The sequence below is a fragment of the Drosophila miranda genome, chromosome 2 (assembly GCF_003369915.1).
Source record: "Drosophila miranda strain MSH22 chromosome 2, D.miranda_PacBio2.1, whole genome shotgun sequence".
Lineage (NCBI taxonomy): Eukaryota > Metazoa > Arthropoda > Insecta > Diptera > Drosophilidae > Drosophila > Drosophila miranda.
The window spans coordinates 22,019,845-22,043,233 of NC_046675.1; the positions used below are offsets into that span (position 1 = coordinate 22,019,845).

The window sequence follows — 23,389 nt, forward strand, 5'->3', positions numbered from 1 at the left end:
TCAATATCTCAATATCCGCTTGTGCAAGCAATATCAAAGGCTGAAGCAGTAGCAGCCGCATCCGCCAATGCCACCAATGCCGCCAATGCCATACGATAAGTGGGTGATGGGTGGTGCTGTGTGGCATGGAAAAGTAGCGCGACATTTGCTCTTCAGCTTGGGGGCTCAATTGCAGTTGCATACATTAAAAATGAATGAGTGCCTGGCTGGAACAGATGTTGCCACCCCATGCCCCTGGATATATCTACCTCAGAGGCCTTCGCCTACGCATCCTCATCCTCCTGCTCCTCATCCTCCTCCTTCTTCTGTGAAGCAATTTACAAATTTACAACTGCCAGCGACAACAATTATGATCTGTGTCTGCGTGTGCGTCTGTGTGCGTGTGTCCACGTCCTGGTAATTGCTCTGAAGGAGCAGCAGAAAAAACTGTGAAAATAAAGGGTGAGGAAAATGATTTCAATGAACTGCATAAAGTGGTTTTGTTAACACACGCGGACAACAGGACAACGGTGGAGATTCAATTTCCCCTGTCCTTTAATTTGTTGCAATTGTTGGAAGTTCTGCGGCACTTGATGTCAAAACAATTCCACACACTTGCCCGTTGGGAATGGATGGCTGATGCCCACCTGAAAGAGTTTTATTAAATGTGTGGCAATGGTCTGCCCCAAAAGCTTACAATTTCCAATTTTTATGCAGTCTCCCTGTCTCTGTGTCCCCGTGGCTGTCGTTGATCGGTAAGCACACACTCGTGTCTCTGACATCCACATATCTCTGAAGGACATGCACACTGAAGTGAAGAAACAAAAAATAAATACTATTGATGCTGGCATTTTCATACAATTTGAATCCTTTGTGGTGGCAGACAGAATTTAAAGCAGAATTTCATCCACTATTGGGATTTAATTAAATGCAGATACTATTTTTCGATACAGAATCAATTAAGTGAAGCACATCGGTTTTGTCTTAGGCCATGGCCATTCTTTCAATTAATGGCATTTCGTGTGGCAGCCCGCCCATTCATCTGCTCAGTCATTTCCCTGGAAGTAAGACATAAAATTGAATTTTCGCATGATTTTCCCTCATTGCTGTCATAAGAAGCTATTAGCGTACTTACGGCTGTCGCCCCAAATGGGGGCACCGCCGTGCTAGCGGAGCGGAAACCTAAGTAGAAACCACCAAGAAAAATAAGAAAAACTGGGTAGAAGCCAAACATGGAAAGCATAATTCACAGAGTGCTGCAAAATGTGGAATTGTAAATGATCAGGCAATGCCACAGAACGGCATGGCACAATGTGCGAGTGGAAGCCAAGGCAAAGGCGAAGGCAGCGCTGAAAACTGGAGTAAGAAAGTGAAAACTTTAAGGGGGGAAATGAGAATAAAAGAAAGGAGGGGGAAGGGTGTTGGGTATGCTTGAGGGGAAGCCATTAAAAATTCTGTAAAATTCTCAGTACAACTTGGCTATTTGTATAGTATAGAAAGAACTTGGCCACACACACAGACACACAGACAGAGCAGCTGTAGCTGCAGCCTGCAGCCTGCAGCCTGCAGTTAGCGCCCATAGGTATGCTATAATATTCTCTGCATTCTTAAACTTTATTGAATTTCCCTCTCTCTAACTCTGTCTTTCTCGCTCTTCCCCTCTCTTTGCGACCGACTTTTGAGTGTAAGATTGATTTATTTTCCATTTTGCTGTGCTTTGCTTTGCCTTTTTTTCTCCTCACTTTTCATAACTTTTGCTGGAAATTTGTTAGCATTTAAAAATGATTTGCAGCTGCACAAAAAAAAAAGGAGAGAAGTTGGATGTTCATTTGTCTTAAAGTGTGGTATAAATCCATGGCCCCTATCCTTAGCTTGTGGCTTAATGTACGTATATGCCCCACTTTTTTCCACTTTCCACGCTCTGCTCTTCTTAACGGAACGGATCTGTGCGCATATATAAATTATGGCAATAAAAATAAAATCAACAGTGTTGTGCGTTGTGCGCTGTGCCTTTGGTTTCTGGTTTTAGTTTTCTCTTCGGGCGAGAACTTTTCACTTTCCTTTTTTGTTCGCCCATTTTCCTGCCGGGGACATTATTTTTGTGCTTTTATTTCCGTCTGTTTTGTCTGCTTGATTTTATTGCAGTTCTCTTCTTCTCAGTTGTACCACATATTTTTTTTCTGCTCCTCCGAAGTGATTTTGGTCCTTCTTTTTTCTCTCCTCCGTAGTGCTCTTTTTCTCATTCTTCTGAACTGCTCTTCTTTTTTGTCGCTTTTCCGTAGTGCTCTTTTTTTCTCTGTCTGCAAATAAATATCACAAAAATTCGCTTCCCTTTCCGTCAGGGATTTTCTGGAATTTTTCATCGCTTTTCTTCTTTTATTCTGCTGGTTATTGCCTTTTGCTACTTTTGGGCTGCTTTTTGTTTTGGTTTATCCGCCGCCGCGTATTTTCCCACGACTGTTGTCCCCCCCCCTTCCAAAAACAATGAAATGAAAAATTATGGCCAACTCCCCGCGAAGCCCAATCCTGCTTCTGCCGTTCTGCCGTTCCGTCGTTGCGTGTGCAAATGTGTTTCTGCCATCAATTTTTATTGCCAGCTGAGTGTATCAATAAATTATACATAAAATTTTGTATGGCTCCGAAAAGCAGAAGGAATGGGTGGTGGAGTGTAAAGTGCAGTGGCCACGCCCCAAATGCCTTAAATGGAGCCATTGAATTGATTTTGTGACCGTAAAATGCATTCGGACTTAGCCAATTTCTCCATCAATGCCCGTGTGTCTTTCCTTTTGCTTCTTTGGCTCGTTTGCTCTTTCTCGGACTCCCTTTTACTCCTTCTCCTCCAGTCTTTCAGTCTGTCTGTCTGTACATTTGATGGATGGCCAAGCAATTTATATTTAATAAGCTTACCAAAAAGGCAAATCAATGTCCAAGTGCTTTTCCTCTCTGTCTCTGACCAGAAAATTGCCAAAAGCTAATTGTCAGCATTTGTGGTATATCCAGGACTCGATTCAAGAGATATTCGCAGACAACTTATTCAGGAATTGAGTTGCAAGCCCCCCCCCAGAACAGACAAGTAGAAACATTAATCTTCTGATCCACAGACACACACATGAGGCAGGCATGATGTCCTGCCTCAATCATTTCCCTACTCAGTTGCTGGCTAAAAAGGAAGGAAAACAAAAAGGGAAAATCAATACATTCTATATCAATATTAATGGACTTTCAGCTACCAACAATCCACGAACACACACGCACACATACAAAGAGAGGACTTTTACGGGACAACACAGACAGGGATAAAAAAGTGTTGACAGCTGCTTTTATTCACCTGTCAGGCACACAAGCCGCTAAACTGTTGATAAGCAGGCGGCCAACAGCGTGTCATACATGTGGCCCAAACCCAAACCCAAACCCAAGCCCAAGCCCTCCCTTAGATCCATGGACCAAATCCTGTAGGATGGCAGTCGACCACCTCCACACCGCCCAGAAGAAGGGCCAGCCCTGAGCAATAAAAATCCATCACAATCATTTATCAATACGGGGGAAGTCCTGTGGGTGTGTTGCTCTTTTCTCTTCTCAGTTTTTTTTGGTGTCTAAAGAAATATGGAAATATCAAATAGTCATGTAGCAGAGCTAAAAGAAAATATGTCAACTGTCCGAAAAGGAAACTTTTGTGAGGGCCCATAAACACCATCAACAGCAGCATCAGCAGCGGCAGCAACTCGGACACAGATCCTAGACGAAGTCGAGTCCTGGGCGATTGTGCCACTCTGGCGGGGACCGACCTGCTGCTTGTCACAGTGCATAAATGTCAAAAAGTTCGAGCGATGATAAATGACATCAAGCGGCAGTCGCCAATGGATTAATTTGGTCATGAAATAAGAGTCGATGAAAAACGTAGGGCATGGGAAGGTAGAGCGAACGAGCGATGAAAATGAATGGCAGGGAAAATCTATCAAAAGAAAACTTATAAATAGAAAAGAAAAACATTTTTGTCCAGGAAATTCTATCACAGAACCTCAGTGATCCTTTCTTGGGAATTATTTATAGCAAAAGGAAACACGGAGAGCCAATCAATAGAATATATTCCCAGAACATCTCTGATCTCTTGTTTGGCTAAATACATACATATTTTAATTAAATTTTATCTCCACTGTGTCGCTGTGTCGCTGTCTCGCTGTTGGTGTCATCTGATGAATCTTTAGCATAAAGTGAAAATATAATTCAATATCAATTTCCATTCCTGCCTTGCGCCCGAGACTGCAGCTGACAGTTCAATTCCAATTTTCCCTCCCCCTTTTTTTGGGCGAGTGTCTCTTGCGCGACTTTTTGCAAGGCAAATGAGAGTCGTGCCAAGTGCCACGCCCAGTATCCCAGTATCCCAGTATCCGAAACACAGACACCCGCCCAACCCATTCAGACAGACAGACACACAGACGGACAAAGATGGAGTGAGAGAGCAGAGGCTCTCAAACAATATCTGATAAGCTGCATCATACATTTGCATACTTCCGGCAATTTGTTTTTGTGCGAACCAAACGAATCGAGACAAATGCAATAAGCGCACAGCAACAGCAACAAGAACAAGAGCAGCATAAAGTGTCAGAAAAAATGGATTGGAAAGAGCACAAGAAAGCAACGAATTGTTGGGTACCCTCTAAAAGAGAAATATCAGCAGAAATATGCAGAAATTGATGAGAATCTTTATGTAAACATTCATCTGGGCTGACAGCATGTATCCATGCATATATCCATGTATCATGTATCTTTAACTTACCTAAACTACCATAAACCAAACTAACATATGTTAAAAATATTTGATACTCCAGAAAAAGAGAGATCTCCTAAGAGATCTCTATTTTCTATCCTTCTCCTTTTGCTGCACCAACTGCTTCACTGGTCTCGCATACCCTCCCCTCCATTTAGGGTATTAAAACACAAAGAACATGGCGAATAAAGATAAAACCGAAAGAGTTCACTGGCGCATGCTACTCAATTCGGATTCAGTCGCTGTGGAGGATGTAGAGGACCTGCAGGCGGAGGTGGCACCGACTGAGGCTGTTTGCATTGTGCATACAAATTACGGGCGCTGTTCCCAGTATCCCAAAACCCCCCACCCCCCACAAAGAACTGCAGCAGCCGCACCAACCCCCTCCCCCTCCCCATATGCATTTGTTTATTTAGGTGCATCGTCTGCGGCTCTGCTGCAAGTTGTTTGCCATTTGCTCTGCTGCACTGCTCTGCTCTGTGCGTCTTTTGCATGGCCAAAAATATTGGTGGCCATAAATTTTTGCTGGCAACATGGAACCCAACACAAAAGTGACGAAAAAAGAACCTGAAGCTGGACCGGGAAGGACAAAGAGAAAAGAGGGAGAATTGAAGCGGAAAGCGGTGCATTTGTAGTCACAAATTCCCAGGCATTTGTTTAGAAACTTTGCCCGCGGCAGCAGTGCGACCCGCGATATAATGTCATCCGTGGATACGGGACCAGAGAGCTCTTCCACTTGACTAAGTTTTGAGCTCAACAAACGAACTTTGGTCCAGAGATAGATGTGGGTAAAAGGTTCTGTTCTCTTTTGCTTTGTGTGTAAACACGAGAATTCATGTCCATAAATTGGCATCATCGTTCGGGGAGATCAGAGTCAAACTACAGTTGTCTCTGGGTTTCAATTCAAATTTGAATCACACTGCCAAGGGAGCAGACACACTTTAGGGATATTGAATACATATTTTACATGAGGGAAGCGTGATACAAAAACCAGAGGCCAAGATGAGTATGACAGAGATGTTGCGTGGCAAGAAGAAGTCGGAGGAGAAGGTGAATGCCATAAAGATGGCCCATCACGGTAAGTAAACCAAATACAAGTATCTCTACAGATACATATCCATGAATATCCATAGATTTCTCTAGTGTGCGGCTCATACAAATTGGCTGTGTCCTCGATGTGGTCGCCGAGGCGATAGAGCGCGTTAAGATCTCAATGATATTGCCGAAACTGCTGGATAATCCCGAGTTTATGGCCAAGGTTTTGAAGGGCACCAAATACGAGCATGCTGTCAATCTAGTGGAGTCCTTTGTGCGGCGTCGTGAATTCATACTGAAGGAGAAACGCCCTCCCCTGATGGACCATGGGATGATCAAGATCATCGACTACTTCCAGCGTAACAATCAGATGTACAAGCTCTTCCCCACGTACTACAACAACATGCGGGAGGAGGAGAAGAAGCTGCTGGTGGCCTTCGAGATGCTCTTCGATTTGGCCAAGGAGCGGCTGTACCGCACTTCGGCGGATGCCATTGCCCAGGAAAGGAAGCTGCATGCGATGTATCTGGAGAACGAGAACATCAAAGAGAATGTTGATATCCTAAAGAAGAAAATACACTCGCAGAAGCTGACCCTCAAGTGGAAAATAGCCGCCAAGGAGGCGTATCTCAAGAAGTATGAGGATATGTTGGCCAAGAAAAAGCGCGAGAAAAACGAACGCATACAAAATGAAATGTGAGGGCACCCGATGCGGAAATCTGTGTCTGTATCTTACTCTCTTTTTTGTCTCCATTTATCCACCCAGTGACAAGTGCACTCGGACCGTGAAGGCAAATCAGAAGGAAAGCCAGGAAAAACAGGCAGAATTGGAGGCAGAGCTGGAAAAGGATCGCCAAGTCTATGAGCAGATAACCAAAAAGAATCGCCGTCAGGAGTTGGAAGCACGCGAGGAAAAGTGAGTGTCACGCGCACAGATCTTGCTTTTAATAAAACCCACATCCCTCCGCATACCACTCTCCAGAAACAAGCTTCTGCTTCAACTCCAGGGCCTCATCAAGAAGTACGATAGCAGTATACGCGACAAGATGATCGAGAACTTGGATCTCACCGACCAATATAAGAAACTCAAAAAGGAGCTGGATGCGTTCCTTGTCGGCCATCGCCAGATCGAGCGGGTCTACAAGGAGGTCGTGGTTAAGCGCGAGGAACAGGAGCGTCGCGCCCGCCAGAATCGCATCTTGAACTTCACCATGAATCGGGCCGCCTCTAAGATACAAAAGTACTGGAAGAAATGGAAGAAGGAACTACATAAGAAAGAAAAACGCCTCAAGCCGACTAAGGGCAAAAAATAAATAAGTTGCAAATTATTCGTCTGAAAACATAAAAAAAATACTTTGTAATTTGAAATTTTTAAAAGTTAAGAACTGAAATATAAGAGATATCTGGAAATCGTTGAAATATTTACTTTAATTATTTTCAATCTGGCAGAAATCCAGGCACATTATCTTTATGACAACACTCTGAAATCTCCAACCCAACACTTTGGAAATGGAATAGTTTTGGCTTCCATTTCGCCCTAATTGAAATTCATTCAGCCACTAACTGAATTCGGGGCCCAAAGCCCGAGGCCCGAGGTCCCAGGGATTGGCTTATTAGAGGAAAAAACTAATTTCACTTTTAATCTGCGGACTCTAAAACCACTTCAATTTTCCCTTGCCCTCTCCCATCCTGCTGCTGCTATCTCTCCATTGGGTGTCATTTGCATTTAAAATGTGTGTGTCTGTGAGAGAGAGGTCTCCTTTCCCAGTCTTTGGTGTTATTTTTTTGCCACATTCTCTGCTTCCCTCCTATATTTTTTTGGCTTCTCTGTGGAAAGTGCATAGAAAAGGGGAATTTAAAGCACATTGTGCCATGCTGGAGAATGAGTGTGTACTATGAGGGCTAAGTGCAGTCAAGTCAAAGCCCAAAACTGGCGGCCAAAATTCGCCAGAGAATTTTGTGGCAACATGCAGGACACCAGTAACCGTGCAACCAGCAACCATTAGACCATCGAAACGAACGAATACTCGTACGTACGGTCGGTATATGCAAATTACGCGCAAATGCTCATGCTCTGTCATGAATTGTCACCCATTTTCCAACTGAGATGCTTCGACACGCTTCGCCCCCACCCCCACCCCCACCCCCACCTCCACGCCCCATCCCCAAAAACCGGGACCACAAAAGAGCGAGGGCATCACCCATACGCCCCGTTGCCTGCCGCCACTGACTTTCCGCCTGACAGCAGGCCACATGAATATATCTGCTGCTAATATCAGGTTTCCTTCCCCTACCCCTCTACTCCTCTCTCCTACTGTGTCTCTCTATCAGCGCCATGCCGTAGCAAATGGTTTCGAATTGCTAATTTTATCAGCCTGTGTGCACAGAGGCACACACACACACACACATGTGTTCCAGGACATTCTTTTTTGTGGGTGCATCCTTCTGTAGAATCATTCCATCCCATCCTATCCTTGGCTAGGACATTCGTTATCGCAGATCTACGTTGGCATTTTATTGTTGACCATTTCGGTTTTCGGGGCCCCATAAAGATTGATAATTATGTCGGGCTAATATTGTCAGCCGTAAAAATTGATATGAAATGCGGCGGTGGGAAAATATTTTACGGTCGTCCAGCCTCTCAGTTTCCTTTCCTCTCTGCAATCCCCATAAAACGTTCATACATAATATCGAATGGAGGAAGGAGTAGGAGTGGGATCCAATGAATATATACAACAACAATTGAAATAATGGCAGGCAGTACTGAATCCTATCACAGGACAACGACTCTCATCCTTTGCCAAGACCACAGTCCCGGAATTGCCTTCAGTCTCTCTTTCTATCTCCGTATCTCTATCTCCCTGGCTCTGTCACTCTGTGTGTTTGTGTGTCCTTTGTCCTGACGATTTAATCGCAGTAATGGAAATGTCTTTTTTTATTAGAGATTTTCATTTGGTGCACATATACCATGTATGTACATACATACGAGTATATGGAGGGAAATTCCATTCCTATTCGAAGTATTTGCAGTTTCAATTGTTATATTTATTGTGCCACTGTTCCTGTCGATGATTGCAATCGAAAACAAAAACGAAAACCATCCACAGATTTGCATTTTTTTCACTTGAATACTCTTTGAAAAACAGGGGTATTACAAATATTTTGGAATGGTGATTGGAATACCATTAAGACCTGATGAGGAACACGCAGAGATCTTTCCCCTAGAATGGAACCATTACATCCCTTAGTTCTCCTAGAAAGAATCCCCGAATGTTATTCAAATCCCCACTTTTTATTGAAAGAGTATCCAATTTTCAATCAGTGCTAATCTTCTCTTTCTGTTTTGTTTTCATGTTGTGTCGTGTCAACCGTTTGACATTGTGTACGAGTACGATCCCTGTGGGTGGGAGTACGCTATCTATTGTATAGGATGGTGTTTTGCAGGTCCCTGCATTTGTCATTCAAGTAAATCTCGTTGAGAGTATAACTGGTTTCAATATTCATTAAATTAAGTGTTTGCCATTGAATCAATTGTGTCTGGGCTTAAAACGTTGAATGATGGATAGCCGAACGAAGGGACCCTGTGCTAACCATCGTTGATATTCATATCCTTTCGCTGTCGCTGCTATGAATACTTGGCATTCAAATGTTTTTTCGTGCACACACAAACACACCCACAGAGGAAATATGCCAAAAATCCCCTTGACTAGAATGTGCGCCCTGTGGCCTGTCATGGCCGCTGCATTCCATGGAACCGAACCCCTGCCATGACACTGGCACTGGCACTGGTAATGCTCCTGGAACCCCCACACTCCCTTCCGCATGCTGAAACCCGCTTTATGTCTGGTTAAGGGTAAAGTATAGTAGAGCTGAGGCTTTTCTTTTATTCGCTGGCAAACAATTGCTAGGGGAAATATGTACTTGCGGCTTGCTGTGGAGAAAAGTGAGACAAAAACGCTAGAAAGCTCTCTTCTAGCCATGAGAACGACGGGAATGAAGGTAGCCGCTATAATGGCAAGCCGTGAAGATGCAGGAAGCCGGAAGCAGCCAGACGGCGCTCCATTTTCTAAGGCTTTTCTTTCGGCTCTTTCTCGAGGGGTGGGAGGGGGAGCGAGAAGAAAAGCAAACAACTTTAGCTTCAAACATCACAATATTTTTGGGCAGGGGGCGGGGTGGGACAAAAGCCTCAAGGGGAACCCCCTGAAACCGATTCATGAGTGCCGGAAATGCTTTATGAGTTTGGGGCAATGTTTCCTCCGTGGGCCATAAAAAGCGGAGCGAACGCCAGGCCAAATTGAAATCTCACTTTGCCTCGCGCGCGGAAAATTCTTCACAGTTCTGTTGTGGCTGGCCAACAAAAAAAAAAAAAGAATATCATATATATATATACGTATATGCCATAGAGTGGAACTAGTTCTTTTGGCTTGCCAAAAAAGAAAATGGAGTCCAAATGAAAGCAAAGGGAAATGAAAGGCAAAGAAAGGAAGCTGTGCAGCCAAAATGGCGGCGTTGCCTGCAACATCTCTAACTGCTCATAATTTATGCTAACGGCAATTTAAACTTCAGCTGTTATTTATTAAAGTCCTGCCTGCCAGTCTGCCAGTCCGCCACTCCGCCACTCCGCCAGCCACCTTCTACTCCACCGTCATTGTAAGCCGCGCTTTCAATGGAACCCAAAAGGAAGGCGGCTGGCACAGTGGGGCACAGTGTGCTCTTTTTCACTCTTCAGCACATAATCAAATATTTACCCAAACTTCCCCCTTCCCCGTTCTTTTATATCGTAATACCCATAATCGTAATCAAGTGAGGAAGTCGCACATAAATGTTATTTTTAGGGCAAATTTTCCGCACTTCCTGTTTCACTGTTTTTGGCTGTTTTTGGCCAAAAAGTGACCCAATTCTACAGGGGGGCTACGGCTCGGGCTCGGGCGCTCTGCCGTTGGCTGTCTGCCGGTTACACTTGTTTGTTTGCCCAGGGAGGGCCCCAGCCGGGGAGGGGCATAGAGAGAGAAGCCATCAAATTGTTGCCAGTGTCACACTGCCACACAGCAAGGTGCAGCCAGGATCTGGCTCGTTTCGTGTAGGGAGGGCCAGTGTCGCCGTCGAGTTAAGTGTTTTATATTTTCGTTTAGCAGCAGAAAGTTGCATCCTTTACTCGACCCGACTGTGCAGAGGGTTCTGGCGCGGGTTCTGGCTCTGGTCTCGGTCCTGGTTCTGGTTCTGGCTGCGTCCTGGTTCTGCATCCATTCTCTGGCACTAACTGCTGCTGCTGCTGGCTACGTTGTTTTTATGCTAAAGTTAAAAGGCACCAGCAGCAGCCTCAGCAACAGCCACACAAACAAACACAGAGCTACTGCCAGAGCGATGCCAGAGCGAAGGAAGAGGCGTTGACGCTCTTACCTACAGCTTAAAGCACTTTGAACCAGGCATAGATTCCAGAGAGTTTTTATTGGTAAATTGCACAGATTGCGACAAAGTGATATTAGTCTCCAAAAGAAAACAAGAACTATAATGAAATCGATGTATATTCAAGGCTTTATGTCGTTGGATATTCATGGCGCCCCTTGGAGCAATTCAATTTAAAATTTAATTCCAACATCATTTGCAACGGCGACACAATTACGTTTATTATTCATGCAAAACGTGTTTAGGATGCGCCACATTTTCTATTTTCCACATGCATCTTGTGCCACCTCATCCGCCATCGCTGGCGGCAACATCATTAGATGGCATTATAGAGGACCAACAAAAAAACAAAAAAAAGCCATCGCAGAAGGCAAAAGTCAGTACAAAATAAATTCTCGTGGAAAAAAAAATTGTGAGGACGCAAATGAAATTTTACCTGCTATCAACAAATTGCGCTACTTTGCAGGTTAACTGCAGCGGAACAGACGTGGGGCGAACCGCCAACGTCAGACAGCAGCATCACAACCACCACCATCGCCACTGCAGCCACCACCGACAACAAACCGAAGCAAGTTGTTGTTGCAACTCCACTTGATGTGCATGACTTGCAACAAAGCGAGAGGAGTCTCTCAGGCTCTCAGTGGTGGGGCAAGGGATGTAGTGCAGTTGATTGCTGACTCCTGGTGCGGGGGGTTCGGTTTCAGGTTCTCTGTTCTCTGGTTTGAGGATAAGTTAAGCCCCGCCACCCATCCACGACTATAGAGCCAGAGAGAAGCTGTTAAAAGCACTGAGGTTACGACGTGTTGGAATTTTTATGCGTTTTAAAGTATTTGCCGGGGAAGTCCAGATCCCGCCACCCCACCGCCCGTTCCTATGTTCAGTGTCCGTAAAACTGTATTAAGCAGAGGAGAGAGAAAAAAAAACTAAGTTATGCGACAGAGCAGAGAGTTACGGAGCTGGGGAGCCCATAACAACTTAGCACGTACGCATACGTGGACGTGTAAGTCTGTACATGTGTGTGTTTGTATCTCTCGGTGTGTGTCTGTGTGTGTCGTAATGATGTGGGTGGCTTGAATGACACGTTGCGGAAGTTGTGGCTTAGTTTTGTATGGGGGCAGCCCCGACAGTTTATGTCTGCGAGCTTAGCTCAAAAATACGCCAACTTGTTTGCTCAAAAGGCATAAAACATAAAAAACTCACACACACACACATAACACATGCCCACACTTACAGCATTACACTTCCATGGAGAAAGAGAGAGATGCATGGAATTTTTTACGAGTATTTTGCCATTACCACATCATAAAATCCTTTCTTTTTTGTGTCCAACTAATGATGAATGAACCATAGGATGCTGCCACAGGTAGTGGAAGCCCCCCCCCCCATAAAGATATCAAGCTGTTTCCTGGGCCATAACCCTAACCACCCCCTCCACTCTACTGCATGGTATACATCCATGCATATATCTTACTCTGAATATCTCTATCGGTTGCGAGTGGGTACAAATTACATTAATTACACAACACCACACAGTCGCTAAGCCTCGAATGGTATTTACATTAGCACATATTTTTTTCGGGATTTTATGTTTAACAAATTGCAAAAATTCTCTTTCCGAATTAGATCCATTCTGGTGAATGTTTTTAATTTAACTAATTGCAATGCTGCTCATGAAATTATAGTATTATGAAATTAGTTAGCAATTTTCTCATTATTCATTTGTGATTTGTGTTAATCATAATTATAAATAATAGATAGTTTTAAATGGAAATTCAGTGGATTTTTATATGGAAAATATGGGGATTGAGGGCTCTGATTTTATGGCTGATCCCCTTATGCACTTTTCCACAAAATGTTTAATAGTCGGTACTCATGTGGTATGGGAAAATATACGATTCGTGTTTCCAATATTTGTCATAGTTATTACAGACACTTGTAATTTGTCACATAGCCAAGATATTTAGTTTACTATTTTCCTGACCGCCTCGACTTTTCTAAATAGGGGTCCATTAACATCAATGCCACCAGACAAATCCAATTGAAATACGGTATCTGCATGTTCTTCGCTGAGTTCTGCTCCAGATGCCTTTAGTTGACGAGCTGTTGTTCCAAATTAAAATGAGCTATAGCTGAAGTGTTTTTGGGCTCTACTTATATAGGATAAAATAGGGGGTGTATCGAAATTTATTATTAATAAAACTTCAATCGATTAGATAAGCCTTTCCAATCACAAAACGAACGGGAACGTTCTGAACGTTCATTCCGCTACATTTGTCTCCCTCCCTCTCGCTTCTCACACCAACAGCAGCCGTTATATCGCCAGGGGGCCGCACACTGCACGAAGAAGAACGTGTGAACGTATCCACTGCAATTTCATTTGTTGCTTTTGGCTATAATAATAATCCGATCCAGAAGCAGCATTCTGTTAGACATGGACATGAGAAATACCCAATGATTCTGCGTTTTCTGTTTTCTCGTATCATCCAAATTGTGGATGCCACAGACGAAAATCGTTTTCTCCTTTTCTCAATATTATTGGGCTTACGATAGAAACTACAATGAGTGCCGCAAAATAAATCGATCTAATACATATGTAAATGCATGTTCCATAAGGGGTTTAGCTTCTGGTGAAACTTTTGGTGAGTACACGAACGTAATGATGTAACAGACCTCGAAGTTTTTTTTACAAATCAATTTCCGTATCAAAACGATCCGTGAAATAAACAGAAAACTAATTACACAACGCGTCAATAGAATCAATTAGTCAAAAAAATGTTCCGCAACAAATCACATTGGAAAGGTTGGAAGGGGAATGAATAGTATTAGTCAAACAAAAAAAAGAATTTTTTATAAAATTCCGTTGAACATTTTGCTCTTTGTTTTGATGGGTCCATGGGGCTGGAAATGTCAAACCGATAAATGCAACTGAAACGACCACAAAAAGCATTTGCCACCGGCCAGCACCGACCCCGATGCTTACAGTTGCGGTCATCACTGACAGTTTTAGTTTAGTTTTTCCGCCGAAAATATATCTAATACAGAAGCATAATTCCTGCCATAATTGATAGATAGGGGGGCTCTGCTCCTGATAGACACTCTGACAGGCGACCACAGACTATTAGGGTTTATTAAGCGACATCTAATGCCTGTCACTGCTGTTGGTGTTCTTTTTTCGCCAATTCCATTTCCCCGTGAACGAATATATGTGTGTTGGGTCTGCGGTTTTTTCCATTTCATTTTTGTATTTGATGGCAAATATTTATTTATGCATTAAAAGCGAGAGGGAGCGAGTTAAAATCAGACGAGAGAGCAGACCGTCAGGCCGATGTGCAAAATATTATTGCAATAGTGAAACCAAAATATCGGTCGCCATGTTTATTTGAGGCATAATTAAATGCTGCACAAGCTGCGGAAAAGCTCACATATCAAATATTTACTGACAGCCGTGCTGTGGAAAAGCAGAAAGCCTGAAACCTAAAACCCAGAAATAAACGGGCTATAATTCAAATCACAAATTTTATTAAAATATTATGCACTGGCACTGGTCCATGATTTTTGTTGCGTTGCACGATAAAGCGAATTTAATTAAGTCTCTGGGACGGATCTAATACGGTTGAGGGGATTCTAAGCCGTATTAAATTCAGCAGGCAGTAAGCTGAGGGCAAACAACAAGAGGAGTTGACCCAAAAGGTGCCTTTGCCAAAGTCATCTATAGGCAAATATTTACATGCATACGAGATGAATCTCCACAGCATCCCCAGCACAGCACACCTTTTCCGTTTGGCCCTTTCCCTGCCCCCTCCCACTCCCCTTCCACTTCCTTCATTCTTCATTGAATTTTCTTTGGCTGCGCCTCAAAGTATGCTGCATGCTGCATGCAGCTTTGCTGCACTGCACTTGGCCGAAAACGAAAACGAATTTTCCAAAAGCCATTTTTCTCCTGCCTGCCTCTCCGCTCGGTCTTTCGGTCCTGAAATAAAATTTTCCCTTGACTTATTGAGATTGAGTGAACAGACCAGGCGACAGGCAAGCCACTCCTCCACCACACATCCTCCTCCTTTGGCTCTGGGGCGTGGCCAAATTGGATTTGCCACGTTACATGACGTCAACATTCACAATGTACACAATCTCAAGGGAGAACTTCCCACTTTCCGTCAACAAAAAAAGAGCGAGGGTGAGGGTCAGGGGGGAGATACATATATGCAAATTTATTTTTTCTTGCTGCAACATTTTTCAAGGTTGCGCCTTCAATTTAGTTTCAATTTAAGGGACATCGTAAAATTCCAATTTATGGCATATCAGAAAATCATCTACTGGCTACTGGAGTGAGTACTGCGGCATGGTTCCGTTGTCTTTGTCGATTCCCAGACCAATTAACAATCCCACACACGAGTCAGGGCGTCAGGGAGTCGGGGAGTTGGGAAACGGGAGATGGAATGGCACACAAAGCGACTCGCATAATTGCTGCCTTCCGGCCTTTGAAAACCTATTTCCTGTTAGTCTCAGCCACGGCAAGGTCTTTGGCATGAGCCAATGATACAGTGAGGGAAATGCGCCAAATAAAGGAAATTAGGAATATTTTACAGATATTTAAAAGAAATATATTCAAATGTAGTATATACCTTCCCATCTACCCTGTAATTCTAGAGAATATTCCACCATTATGTCCTGCTTTTCTCTCAGTGTAACTGCACCTTCCTCACCCACATACAGAACTGGAGCTAGAAGTATGCCAATTTGCCCTCAGTCAATATGTCTATGTCTGTGTGTCTAGTATGGCGTTTGCATGTTTTTTCTAGCATTAATTAACCCTAATTAAGTTCACATTGCCCAGGCAAAAGTTCAAGAGAGAAGTAGGCGAACGACTAATGGCCGCAGGCTCTTTAAATACTTCGAGTGAAAACTGTTCGGGAAAACTGGAGGGCAACTGCTTGCCGTCACATGTGCGGAAAGTTGAAGGCAACAGTTTGCGACATTTAGCAGGAATTTACTTTGTGCGGCTACGAGCCGTACTCGTGCACATACGCTCTCGTAAAATGTAAAATGTTTAATTAAAGTATGCAAAGTTGTGTCAGCTGCCGCCGACTGTAAATAACTTCCGGTTCGTTGGTTGCCTTCGGCCTCTGGGTCTGGGTCTGTGTCTGGGTCGGGGTCTGGGTCTGGCCCCGGGGCTTTTGGACCCCAAAAAGAATCATCTTCGTGCCATCTTGTTAGATAAGTTCTTCGTATGTTTGTCTTGTGTATCTGTGTTTCTGTGTGTGTCCCTGTTCCTGTCATGTTGCATGAAATTGATATTTTAATTAATTTTTCGTTTACGTTGCAAAAGTTTTCCCCTGCCCCGTAATTCGCATAACTTTGAAATGACCAACTTTTACCTGTCGTCTAATCTGTGTCTTTATTAACAAGGCCCACAGGGTCTCCCTGTGCAGATGGTGTGTTCCCCTTCCCCCCCAGAAAACTTCCGTCTGTTTTTGGTTGAATTTCCATGTATTTTCATTGACTTTTCTGGAGAGTTGATATTGTGGATTCTCTAACGGGCTTTAACGAACTTATGGTGACATTTGTGTCTTTGCCACCTTCTCACTTGCACTTTGGACCACATGGGCCACAACATGGCCCACAACAAGGTCCACAGCAGGGGCCGCAACAGGGGCTGCAACAAGGGCTGCAGCAGGGTCCACAGCATGGGCCACAGCAGGGGCCACAGCAGGGACCGCAACATGGCCCACAACATGGCCCACAACAAGGTCCACAGCAGGGGCTGCAACAAGGGCTGCAACAGGGGCCGCAACAAGGACTGCAGCAGGGGCCGCAACAGGGTCCACAGCATGGGCCACAGCACTGGCTGCAACAGGGTCCACAGCATGGGCCGCAACAGTCACTGCAACAAGGGCCACACGGGCCGCAGGGACCGCAAGGACCGCAGGGGCCGCATGGGCCGCAGGGGCCGCAGCAAGGACTGCAACAGGGTCCACAAGGTCCACAAGGTCCACAAGGTCCACAAGGTCCACAGCAGGGGCTACACATCTTCGATTCGTGAGGCTGTAATAAAAGAATGAAGGCAATGTTCTATGCACTTCTACGCACTCACCTTTGACCCGTTAGAGAAATATATTCCAGATTTGGAATTTTAAAGGTGTTCGTGTGTTGATGTTTGACAATGAAATGACTTATGTCATTCTCTTTTGAGCTGAAAGGAAAACCTCCTTTGGTAGAAGATTTTAGAATCTTTCAATCGTTTTCGTTTTTTCGTTTTTCGATATGTTTTGGGTTGCTTTTATTGTTCCATGTTAATCAACAGTTTTCGTGGAAATGCAAACTAAGCAACTTTTTCGACATCAGCTTTATTTTGGTTGAAAGTTTCGAGCTAAACATTTGGCTGATGACTGGAGTGGGGGGACATGGCATCCTTCAGGGCATCTTCGCTGCTTTGACAAATCACGAACTGGCGGTGGAGCCTCGCTCTTCCGGGTCTCTCTCTCCGCCCATCCTTCCGGGGGTCCTCTCCAACTGTCGTCGCTGACAATTGAACGGCTTTGATCTTTTCAGCGCTCTTCTACAATTTTTGCGTGTCGATTGCGTTGATTGCGTGTGTGGATGTGTGTATGTGTGGTGCGTGTCGCTCCCTCCGTTTGGAAGGCCTTGGGCGGAGCACCCCCAGCATGGCTGAAGGGTGTTGAACAGACAGTAGGGAGAGCGTGTGCTGTATTTGTCAGAGGACGACAACGAGCCTGGCACTGGCATTGAATGCCAGTGAAACCTTTTGTCAATTACGCTGCCATCGCTCACTTCTATTTCGCTTTTTCCCGCTGGCTTTTTTTTGGGCGGGCGTATTTCCACCGACGGCATGGACATTGCCATGCCTTTGCTGCTCCTGCTGCCCTTGTCAGCAACAGAGCGACATAGCGACGATTCGATAGAGTGGAGTCGAGGCTGAAAGGCAAAAAATAGGCATAGATGAAATGATTGCTGATTTCAGCTATGCATACACGTACGCCTGAAACTGCCACCTTTCTGCCTTCCTGCCTGCCTGCATGCCTGCCGGCCTGCCACTCTGCTCCGTTCCGCTCGGGGAACCGCTCCCGGTGGCAGGCATCAGAAGCTCGCTTTCGCACCAATTAAATTGACGTACAAGTTGTCAAATTCGAAATCATTTTACGCTACATTCGTCGTTTTAATTGGGCACAAATTCGGCTCCGAAACGATTGTCCATGCCCCCCTGACTATGGCAGGGATATGTGTTGCCGTACCTTTGATAGGATTTTGTCTATCCTGTATCCTGTCGTGTCGTTCACTCATTCAGGCATTCATTCATGTTGTATCGTGGCCGTATTGGCCATCATTCAATTGTGCATGGACCAAAGTTTAGCCAGCTTTTGTGATCAGCGAATTTTTCCAACAAATTTCCCAACTCTCACCTGAGTGGGAGCTTTACCAGTTTAAACTCCCATTTTTTCCAGCCTTTCATTTACATAACTAGATCCACTTTTTCTTCACAGTTTTGGTGAAGCTCAGAGAGCGGTTTTTCTTTCAATTTAAATTGCATTTCCAATTCAGTGCGTTTCGGGGTCACCAGCAGTAGCAGCAAATCGCATTGCACCCATCTATCATATCTATCCATCAAGTTTTGGTGGCGCCTGGATCCAGAGAACACCAAAACGACGAAGAGGAATATCGAAGGGAACTGTCAGCGACAGGCACAATTATGTCAAAGTCAAAAATTCTGAAACCATTTTCCCCGTCTTCCCCGTGCCCTCCACCCCCCCTGAAATTAATTTTATACCGAAAATGTTGTGCAGTCATCGGGCAGAAATAAAGGCTCCAGACCGAGAGGCAGACGGAAAAAAATCAATTGGTTTGAATGGATATGGGTATACACTGAGAGTACAAATTATAGACGGAATTTGAAACGAGAGTTGTTGATTTCGGACGTATATTCTGGATCAAAGTAGGTTTTTCTCTCAGTGTCTGACTGGAAGGGGAGTTGAAGCCCCTGCTCCTGTGGGTCTGCTTTGGTTGGCTTTAGCCGAAATTGCCAGTTAATTGGCAATTCAGCAAATAGCACGCGTTTTAGCGGACCTGGACCTTCCGCGTATTGCCAAATCATCGAGTCTGCTCGATGGTCCCGGGCTCTCTGCGTCTGTCGCTTCGAAGGGTGTGCTGCTAGAGAGGGAGGGTGTTGAAGTGGTGGCACCCCCCGCAAACAACAATCAATTTTAATGAACGGCATTCATTAAAAAACTTTGAAGCAGTGCGAAAATCATGATGGCGACGACAACGTCTCTCTCTCGGCAGCCACTTAAACGTCATTGATTAATTTGAAACCGAAAAACTGACATTTGCCAAACAGACAAATGCGTGTGTGTGTGTGGGATGAGATGATGGGGGAGTGGGACTGTTTCAGTGGGTGGGTGTGGGCTGGTTATGGCTGGTGAGTGTGTTTAAAAGGACGCCACAGGATGGCCCATCATTTGCAGGAGTTGAGGACCCACGGAGGTCACCCACTCGATGTGTGGTTTGTTCTCCTGCTTCTTCGTCTGTGCCTGACTTGGCGGTTTTGTGTGCTCTGACGTTTCCTATCTGCCCCGGCGAGAACCGTTATATACTCATTTGCCACATTGTCATTTAATGTCGTTAGCTAGTTGTTGGTGTTGCTTCTGCTGTTGCATTTAAAGGGAGGGGCACGAAGTACGATAAGTGAAGTGAAAGCAATTCGAGGGAATAATTTAGTGACTGATACTGAAGTGAAAACTTGGGGATGCATACAGGAATTTGGTTGGTATAACATTTGGGAAGCTTTAATTGGACCATAAGTTGAATATAATTAAAGAAAAGTGGGTGCAAACTTCTCTAAAAAAAAAAAAAACAAATAATTGAGCTGCTAATTGCACTTGCTAGAGGAAGCGAGAAAGTGCTGGAATGGAGCTGTTTTCAGAGACAGTTTCAAACTGCTGATCTCTTCCTCTGGCGTAAGCAAAATAGTCCAAAGTCCAAATCCAACAGTATCTTTTAGAGAGCGCATGAAACCTCCGACTGCTCAACCTTTGAAAGAAAAATTCTCAGACTCCATTTATATGTTTCAACTGCATATCTCTCCCACTTGGGTCATGTTGTTGTCTACTGAAAGCACAAGCTTGGCGCTCTCCGAGTGGAAAGAGAGCTTCCAACTGTTGATCTTTCCGACAAGTGCAAGCTTAAAAGCGCTAATCTTCAATAGAGCCCTTCTCTGTCCATCCCACTCTGAAATTATTAGCCTCGACGCATATGTAGTCAGCGCATTGGCTTTTTGCTCTCTTCTCCGCAATCTTCTTTAACGATGCACTTTATCCCGTTTGCACTTGATAATAATTCTCTGAGCTCTGCAGTCTATATAGTACTTAGGGAGCAGTATTCAGTTCCACCAACAAAATCCAAGAAAAGTCTCATAAATAGCTCTCTCTGTATGTAAGTTTATGCTTAGGCAGTTCTGTAACATTTCTTGGAGAGCTTAAATACAGTAAATACATTTTGCAGCAGAATTTAAATACCAAAAACATACATGCAACGAAATAAATGCATAAAAGTACTGTTACGCCCATGTAAATTTAAGTTAAATGTTTCCCTGCTACTTTAATGCCCAATCAACTGTCGCACCAAACCGCACAGCCCCACCCACCCTAAGCACCCGCATCAATAGCATCCATGTGTACGTGACATGGGCTCGGGCGAAATCGAAGCCCAAAATTGTCATTTCGATTAACAAGAAAACCACTTTTCTCTTACTTGCTTCCACCATAGCCACTCTCACTCTCAAGCTCAATCTTTCTCTCTTCCCAAATCAATTTCAGCCTCGAACACACAGACGTCCGCAGAGGCCACAGGAGCGCAGGAGACAGGAGCAGCATCAGCAGCCACCGTCATCAGTTTCGATGGGAGCAGCGACCCATCATCAGCCTCATCCTCATCCGCATACTCGGCGACCGCATTATCCAGCCTTGCTCAAGTGTCCTCGCTGCTGCCGGAGGCGGCCGCCCTGTCGGCGACAGCAGCCCTGGTGGAACCATATCTGGATGGATATGCCACCTCCAATGTGACCACTCAGATCGGTACACACGCGTATCTCCCTTGTCGGGTGAGTGCCCCTCTCTACATATAAATTTGGCTAAGATCCAACTAGCAGAGAAACAAATTTCATAATTTCTGGTTTATTTTTCCCTTTATTACGAATATATTGCGTTGCGTGTTTCGGATTCGGCTTCGGCTTCGGATTGTGGGGTATGGTGCGAGTATGCGTGCGTGTTTTTATTTGTAATTATTATTATGTTGGGCGGCCCTCATCAACGCTTAGAGAGCCCAGGAGCAGGACTCTTTCCTAATAGAAAACACATTAAATTTTATTGCGTAAATATTTGTTGGTGGGCGCCCCAGGACCAGAAGGTGGACCAACAACAACGACCACGAGGCCGAAAGCAGGACGAGGTGTGACCGCAGCGTGTGTATTTAACGCAAGGCTGAAAAACAAATGCCAAACACAAACGTGGCCAAGACTCTCGGGCGATTTCTCACCCGCACCCGTCGCATTGTTTGGCCAGGTGTTTAAAGACCCACAGCGGCAATACCTGTAGCCCGCGGAGCAGGGGGCAGGGGCAGAGGGCACCCAGGTCAGAGGTGACCTCAGGCACGCAGCCAGCAAATTGTTTGCTTACAAGTTGTAAATATTTTATTTAGCGTAAACGAAAACTGAAAATTAAATTTCAACAAATTAGTTTTATGGCATCGGCTCGGCTCTGGCTCTCCGCTCTTGGACAGACGTGTCCGTGTGGGTGGGTGAGGGGTATCGGCTATCGGGGTCAACCGGCCGGCTTTACGTGACTCCTTTGCCAATGGAAATGTTTTACTAATTATTTAGTGGCTTTAAGCTTTGAACAAAGGATTAAAGTGTTGGTTAATCCCGCTGCGGGCAAAACAGTGAAAGCCTGAGGGAGGGAATAGTTACATATCAGAAATTCACCTGTGATCGTAGTCCGCTGGACTTCACTATAAAAATCTAGTCTGCAAAACGGCGATATTTAAGGTTCTGCTCCTCCAGGAGATCTTTCATTTCAACTCACTTTATTTGGTGGGAAGTGCTGGAAAATTCCAAAAAGAATCAAGAAAAAGTTCTAAAAACCAAGAAGCTTCGCTTCTATTATTTATATTATTCTCAAAGAGATGGTCCCCCAATAGATATTTCAGTGTCTCCCTCTTTGTGTCTCATACTCTTTGTGAAACATGCAACATGGCTAATTATTGCGCCCCAAGCGATGGAAATTCCTTGGTATAAAACATCAATTCAGGACCAAAACGTGGCAAAACAAAATGAAATAGAAATTCCTGTAGGCAAAGAACAAAAAATAAAGGAAATTCCTGAAATATTTAATGCACGATGATGAGGGCATGCTTTCCCGTTGGCTGTAATTTTCCAGCCGAGCAATGTTAATTTCTTGTTGTCATGGTCAATTAAGTGCTTGCCACAGAATTTAACAAACGACAGGCTAGACAGATGGTCTCTGCCTCTCCATCCACCATCCGCCATCGCTACAGCTACAGCTACAGTCCGGAAGGGGAATGAACAAGTATAGGTCTTCCCATCCAGTCCGATGGTGGAATGAAAAGTATAAGGCTCGCATCTCAATTTTCGTCAATTACCCGTCGTTGGCTTTACACTTTATGCCGTTCCCCGTTCCCGTTCGGGATGACACGCCCAGTTTGCTCTCTCTCTCGCTCGTTGCTCCCCATTCTCCATTCGCCTTTCATTCCATTCTCTGTTCAAATGCTGCATTAAGTGGCACAGTTGAGTGAATCCTCTTAGTCCAGGACGTGGACATTGACAGGGACATGGACGGCGCACAAGTTGAGCAAAGATTGGTCTTTGGTTCGCTTCTTTTCAAATTGGCCTGGCACTTGTCCTGGACATTCGATTCGATGACATCAGGTGAAGCACATCCTTTTGGGGCATCAGGCAGCAGGCAGCAAATGGCTTATTTGAAATATTCCAAGAAGCAGCTTATTTGTAATTGTCGAAGCTTTACTTTTGTTCCAGTCAGGAAACAGAGGCATAGAATGTGCAATGGCTTGTGGAGTGGAGGAGGTGGTGGAGGTGGAGGCGCCTTCCTTCCTAAATTGCCTTAATTTCAAACTCGAAGGTAGAACAATCAATGGCTAAGGAGGTTTCCTTTCCGG

General features: G+C 44.6%; 3 protein-coding genes across 4 annotated transcripts in view; 2 read left to right on the forward strand and 1 right to left on the reverse strand.

Annotated features, from left to right (window-relative positions):
• Window positions 1-23,389, forward strand: part of LOC108157300 (hemicentin-2) — a 67,781-nt gene that overhangs the window by 27,467 nt on the left and 16,925 nt on the right. For both annotated transcript variants that reach the window (XR_004471953.1, XM_017289301.2), the window contains exon 3: window positions 21,016-21,299. Coding sequence is in view for 1 of the 2 variants with exons in the window: in XM_017289301.2 (XP_017144790.1) it covers window positions 21,016-21,299 (284 nt within the window). In the remaining variant the exon portion in view is untranslated. The remainder of the gene's footprint in view (window positions 1-21,015; window positions 21,300-23,389) is intronic.
• LOC108157298 (golgin subfamily A member 6-like protein 22) lies at window positions 5,616-7,133 on the forward strand. The gene is made up of 4 exons (XM_017289300.2): window positions 5,616-5,825; window positions 5,881-6,478; window positions 6,549-6,698; window positions 6,765-7,133. The coding sequence occupies exons 1-4, from the start codon at window positions 5,750-5,752 to the stop codon at window positions 7,093-7,095; spliced, it is 1,155 nt and encodes a 384-aa protein (XP_017144789.1). The 5' UTR covers window positions 5,616-5,749; the 3' UTR covers window positions 7,096-7,133.
• On the reverse strand, window positions 16,657-17,391 carry LOC117187192. The gene is made up of 2 exons (XM_033389327.1): window positions 17,280-17,391; window positions 16,657-17,230 (listed from the first exon to the last, which is right to left on the reverse strand). Exon 2 carries the CDS (start codon window positions 17,052-17,054, stop codon window positions 16,719-16,721), a length of 336 nt encoding a protein of 111 aa, XP_033245218.1. The 5' UTR covers window positions 17,055-17,230; window positions 17,280-17,391; the 3' UTR covers window positions 16,657-16,718.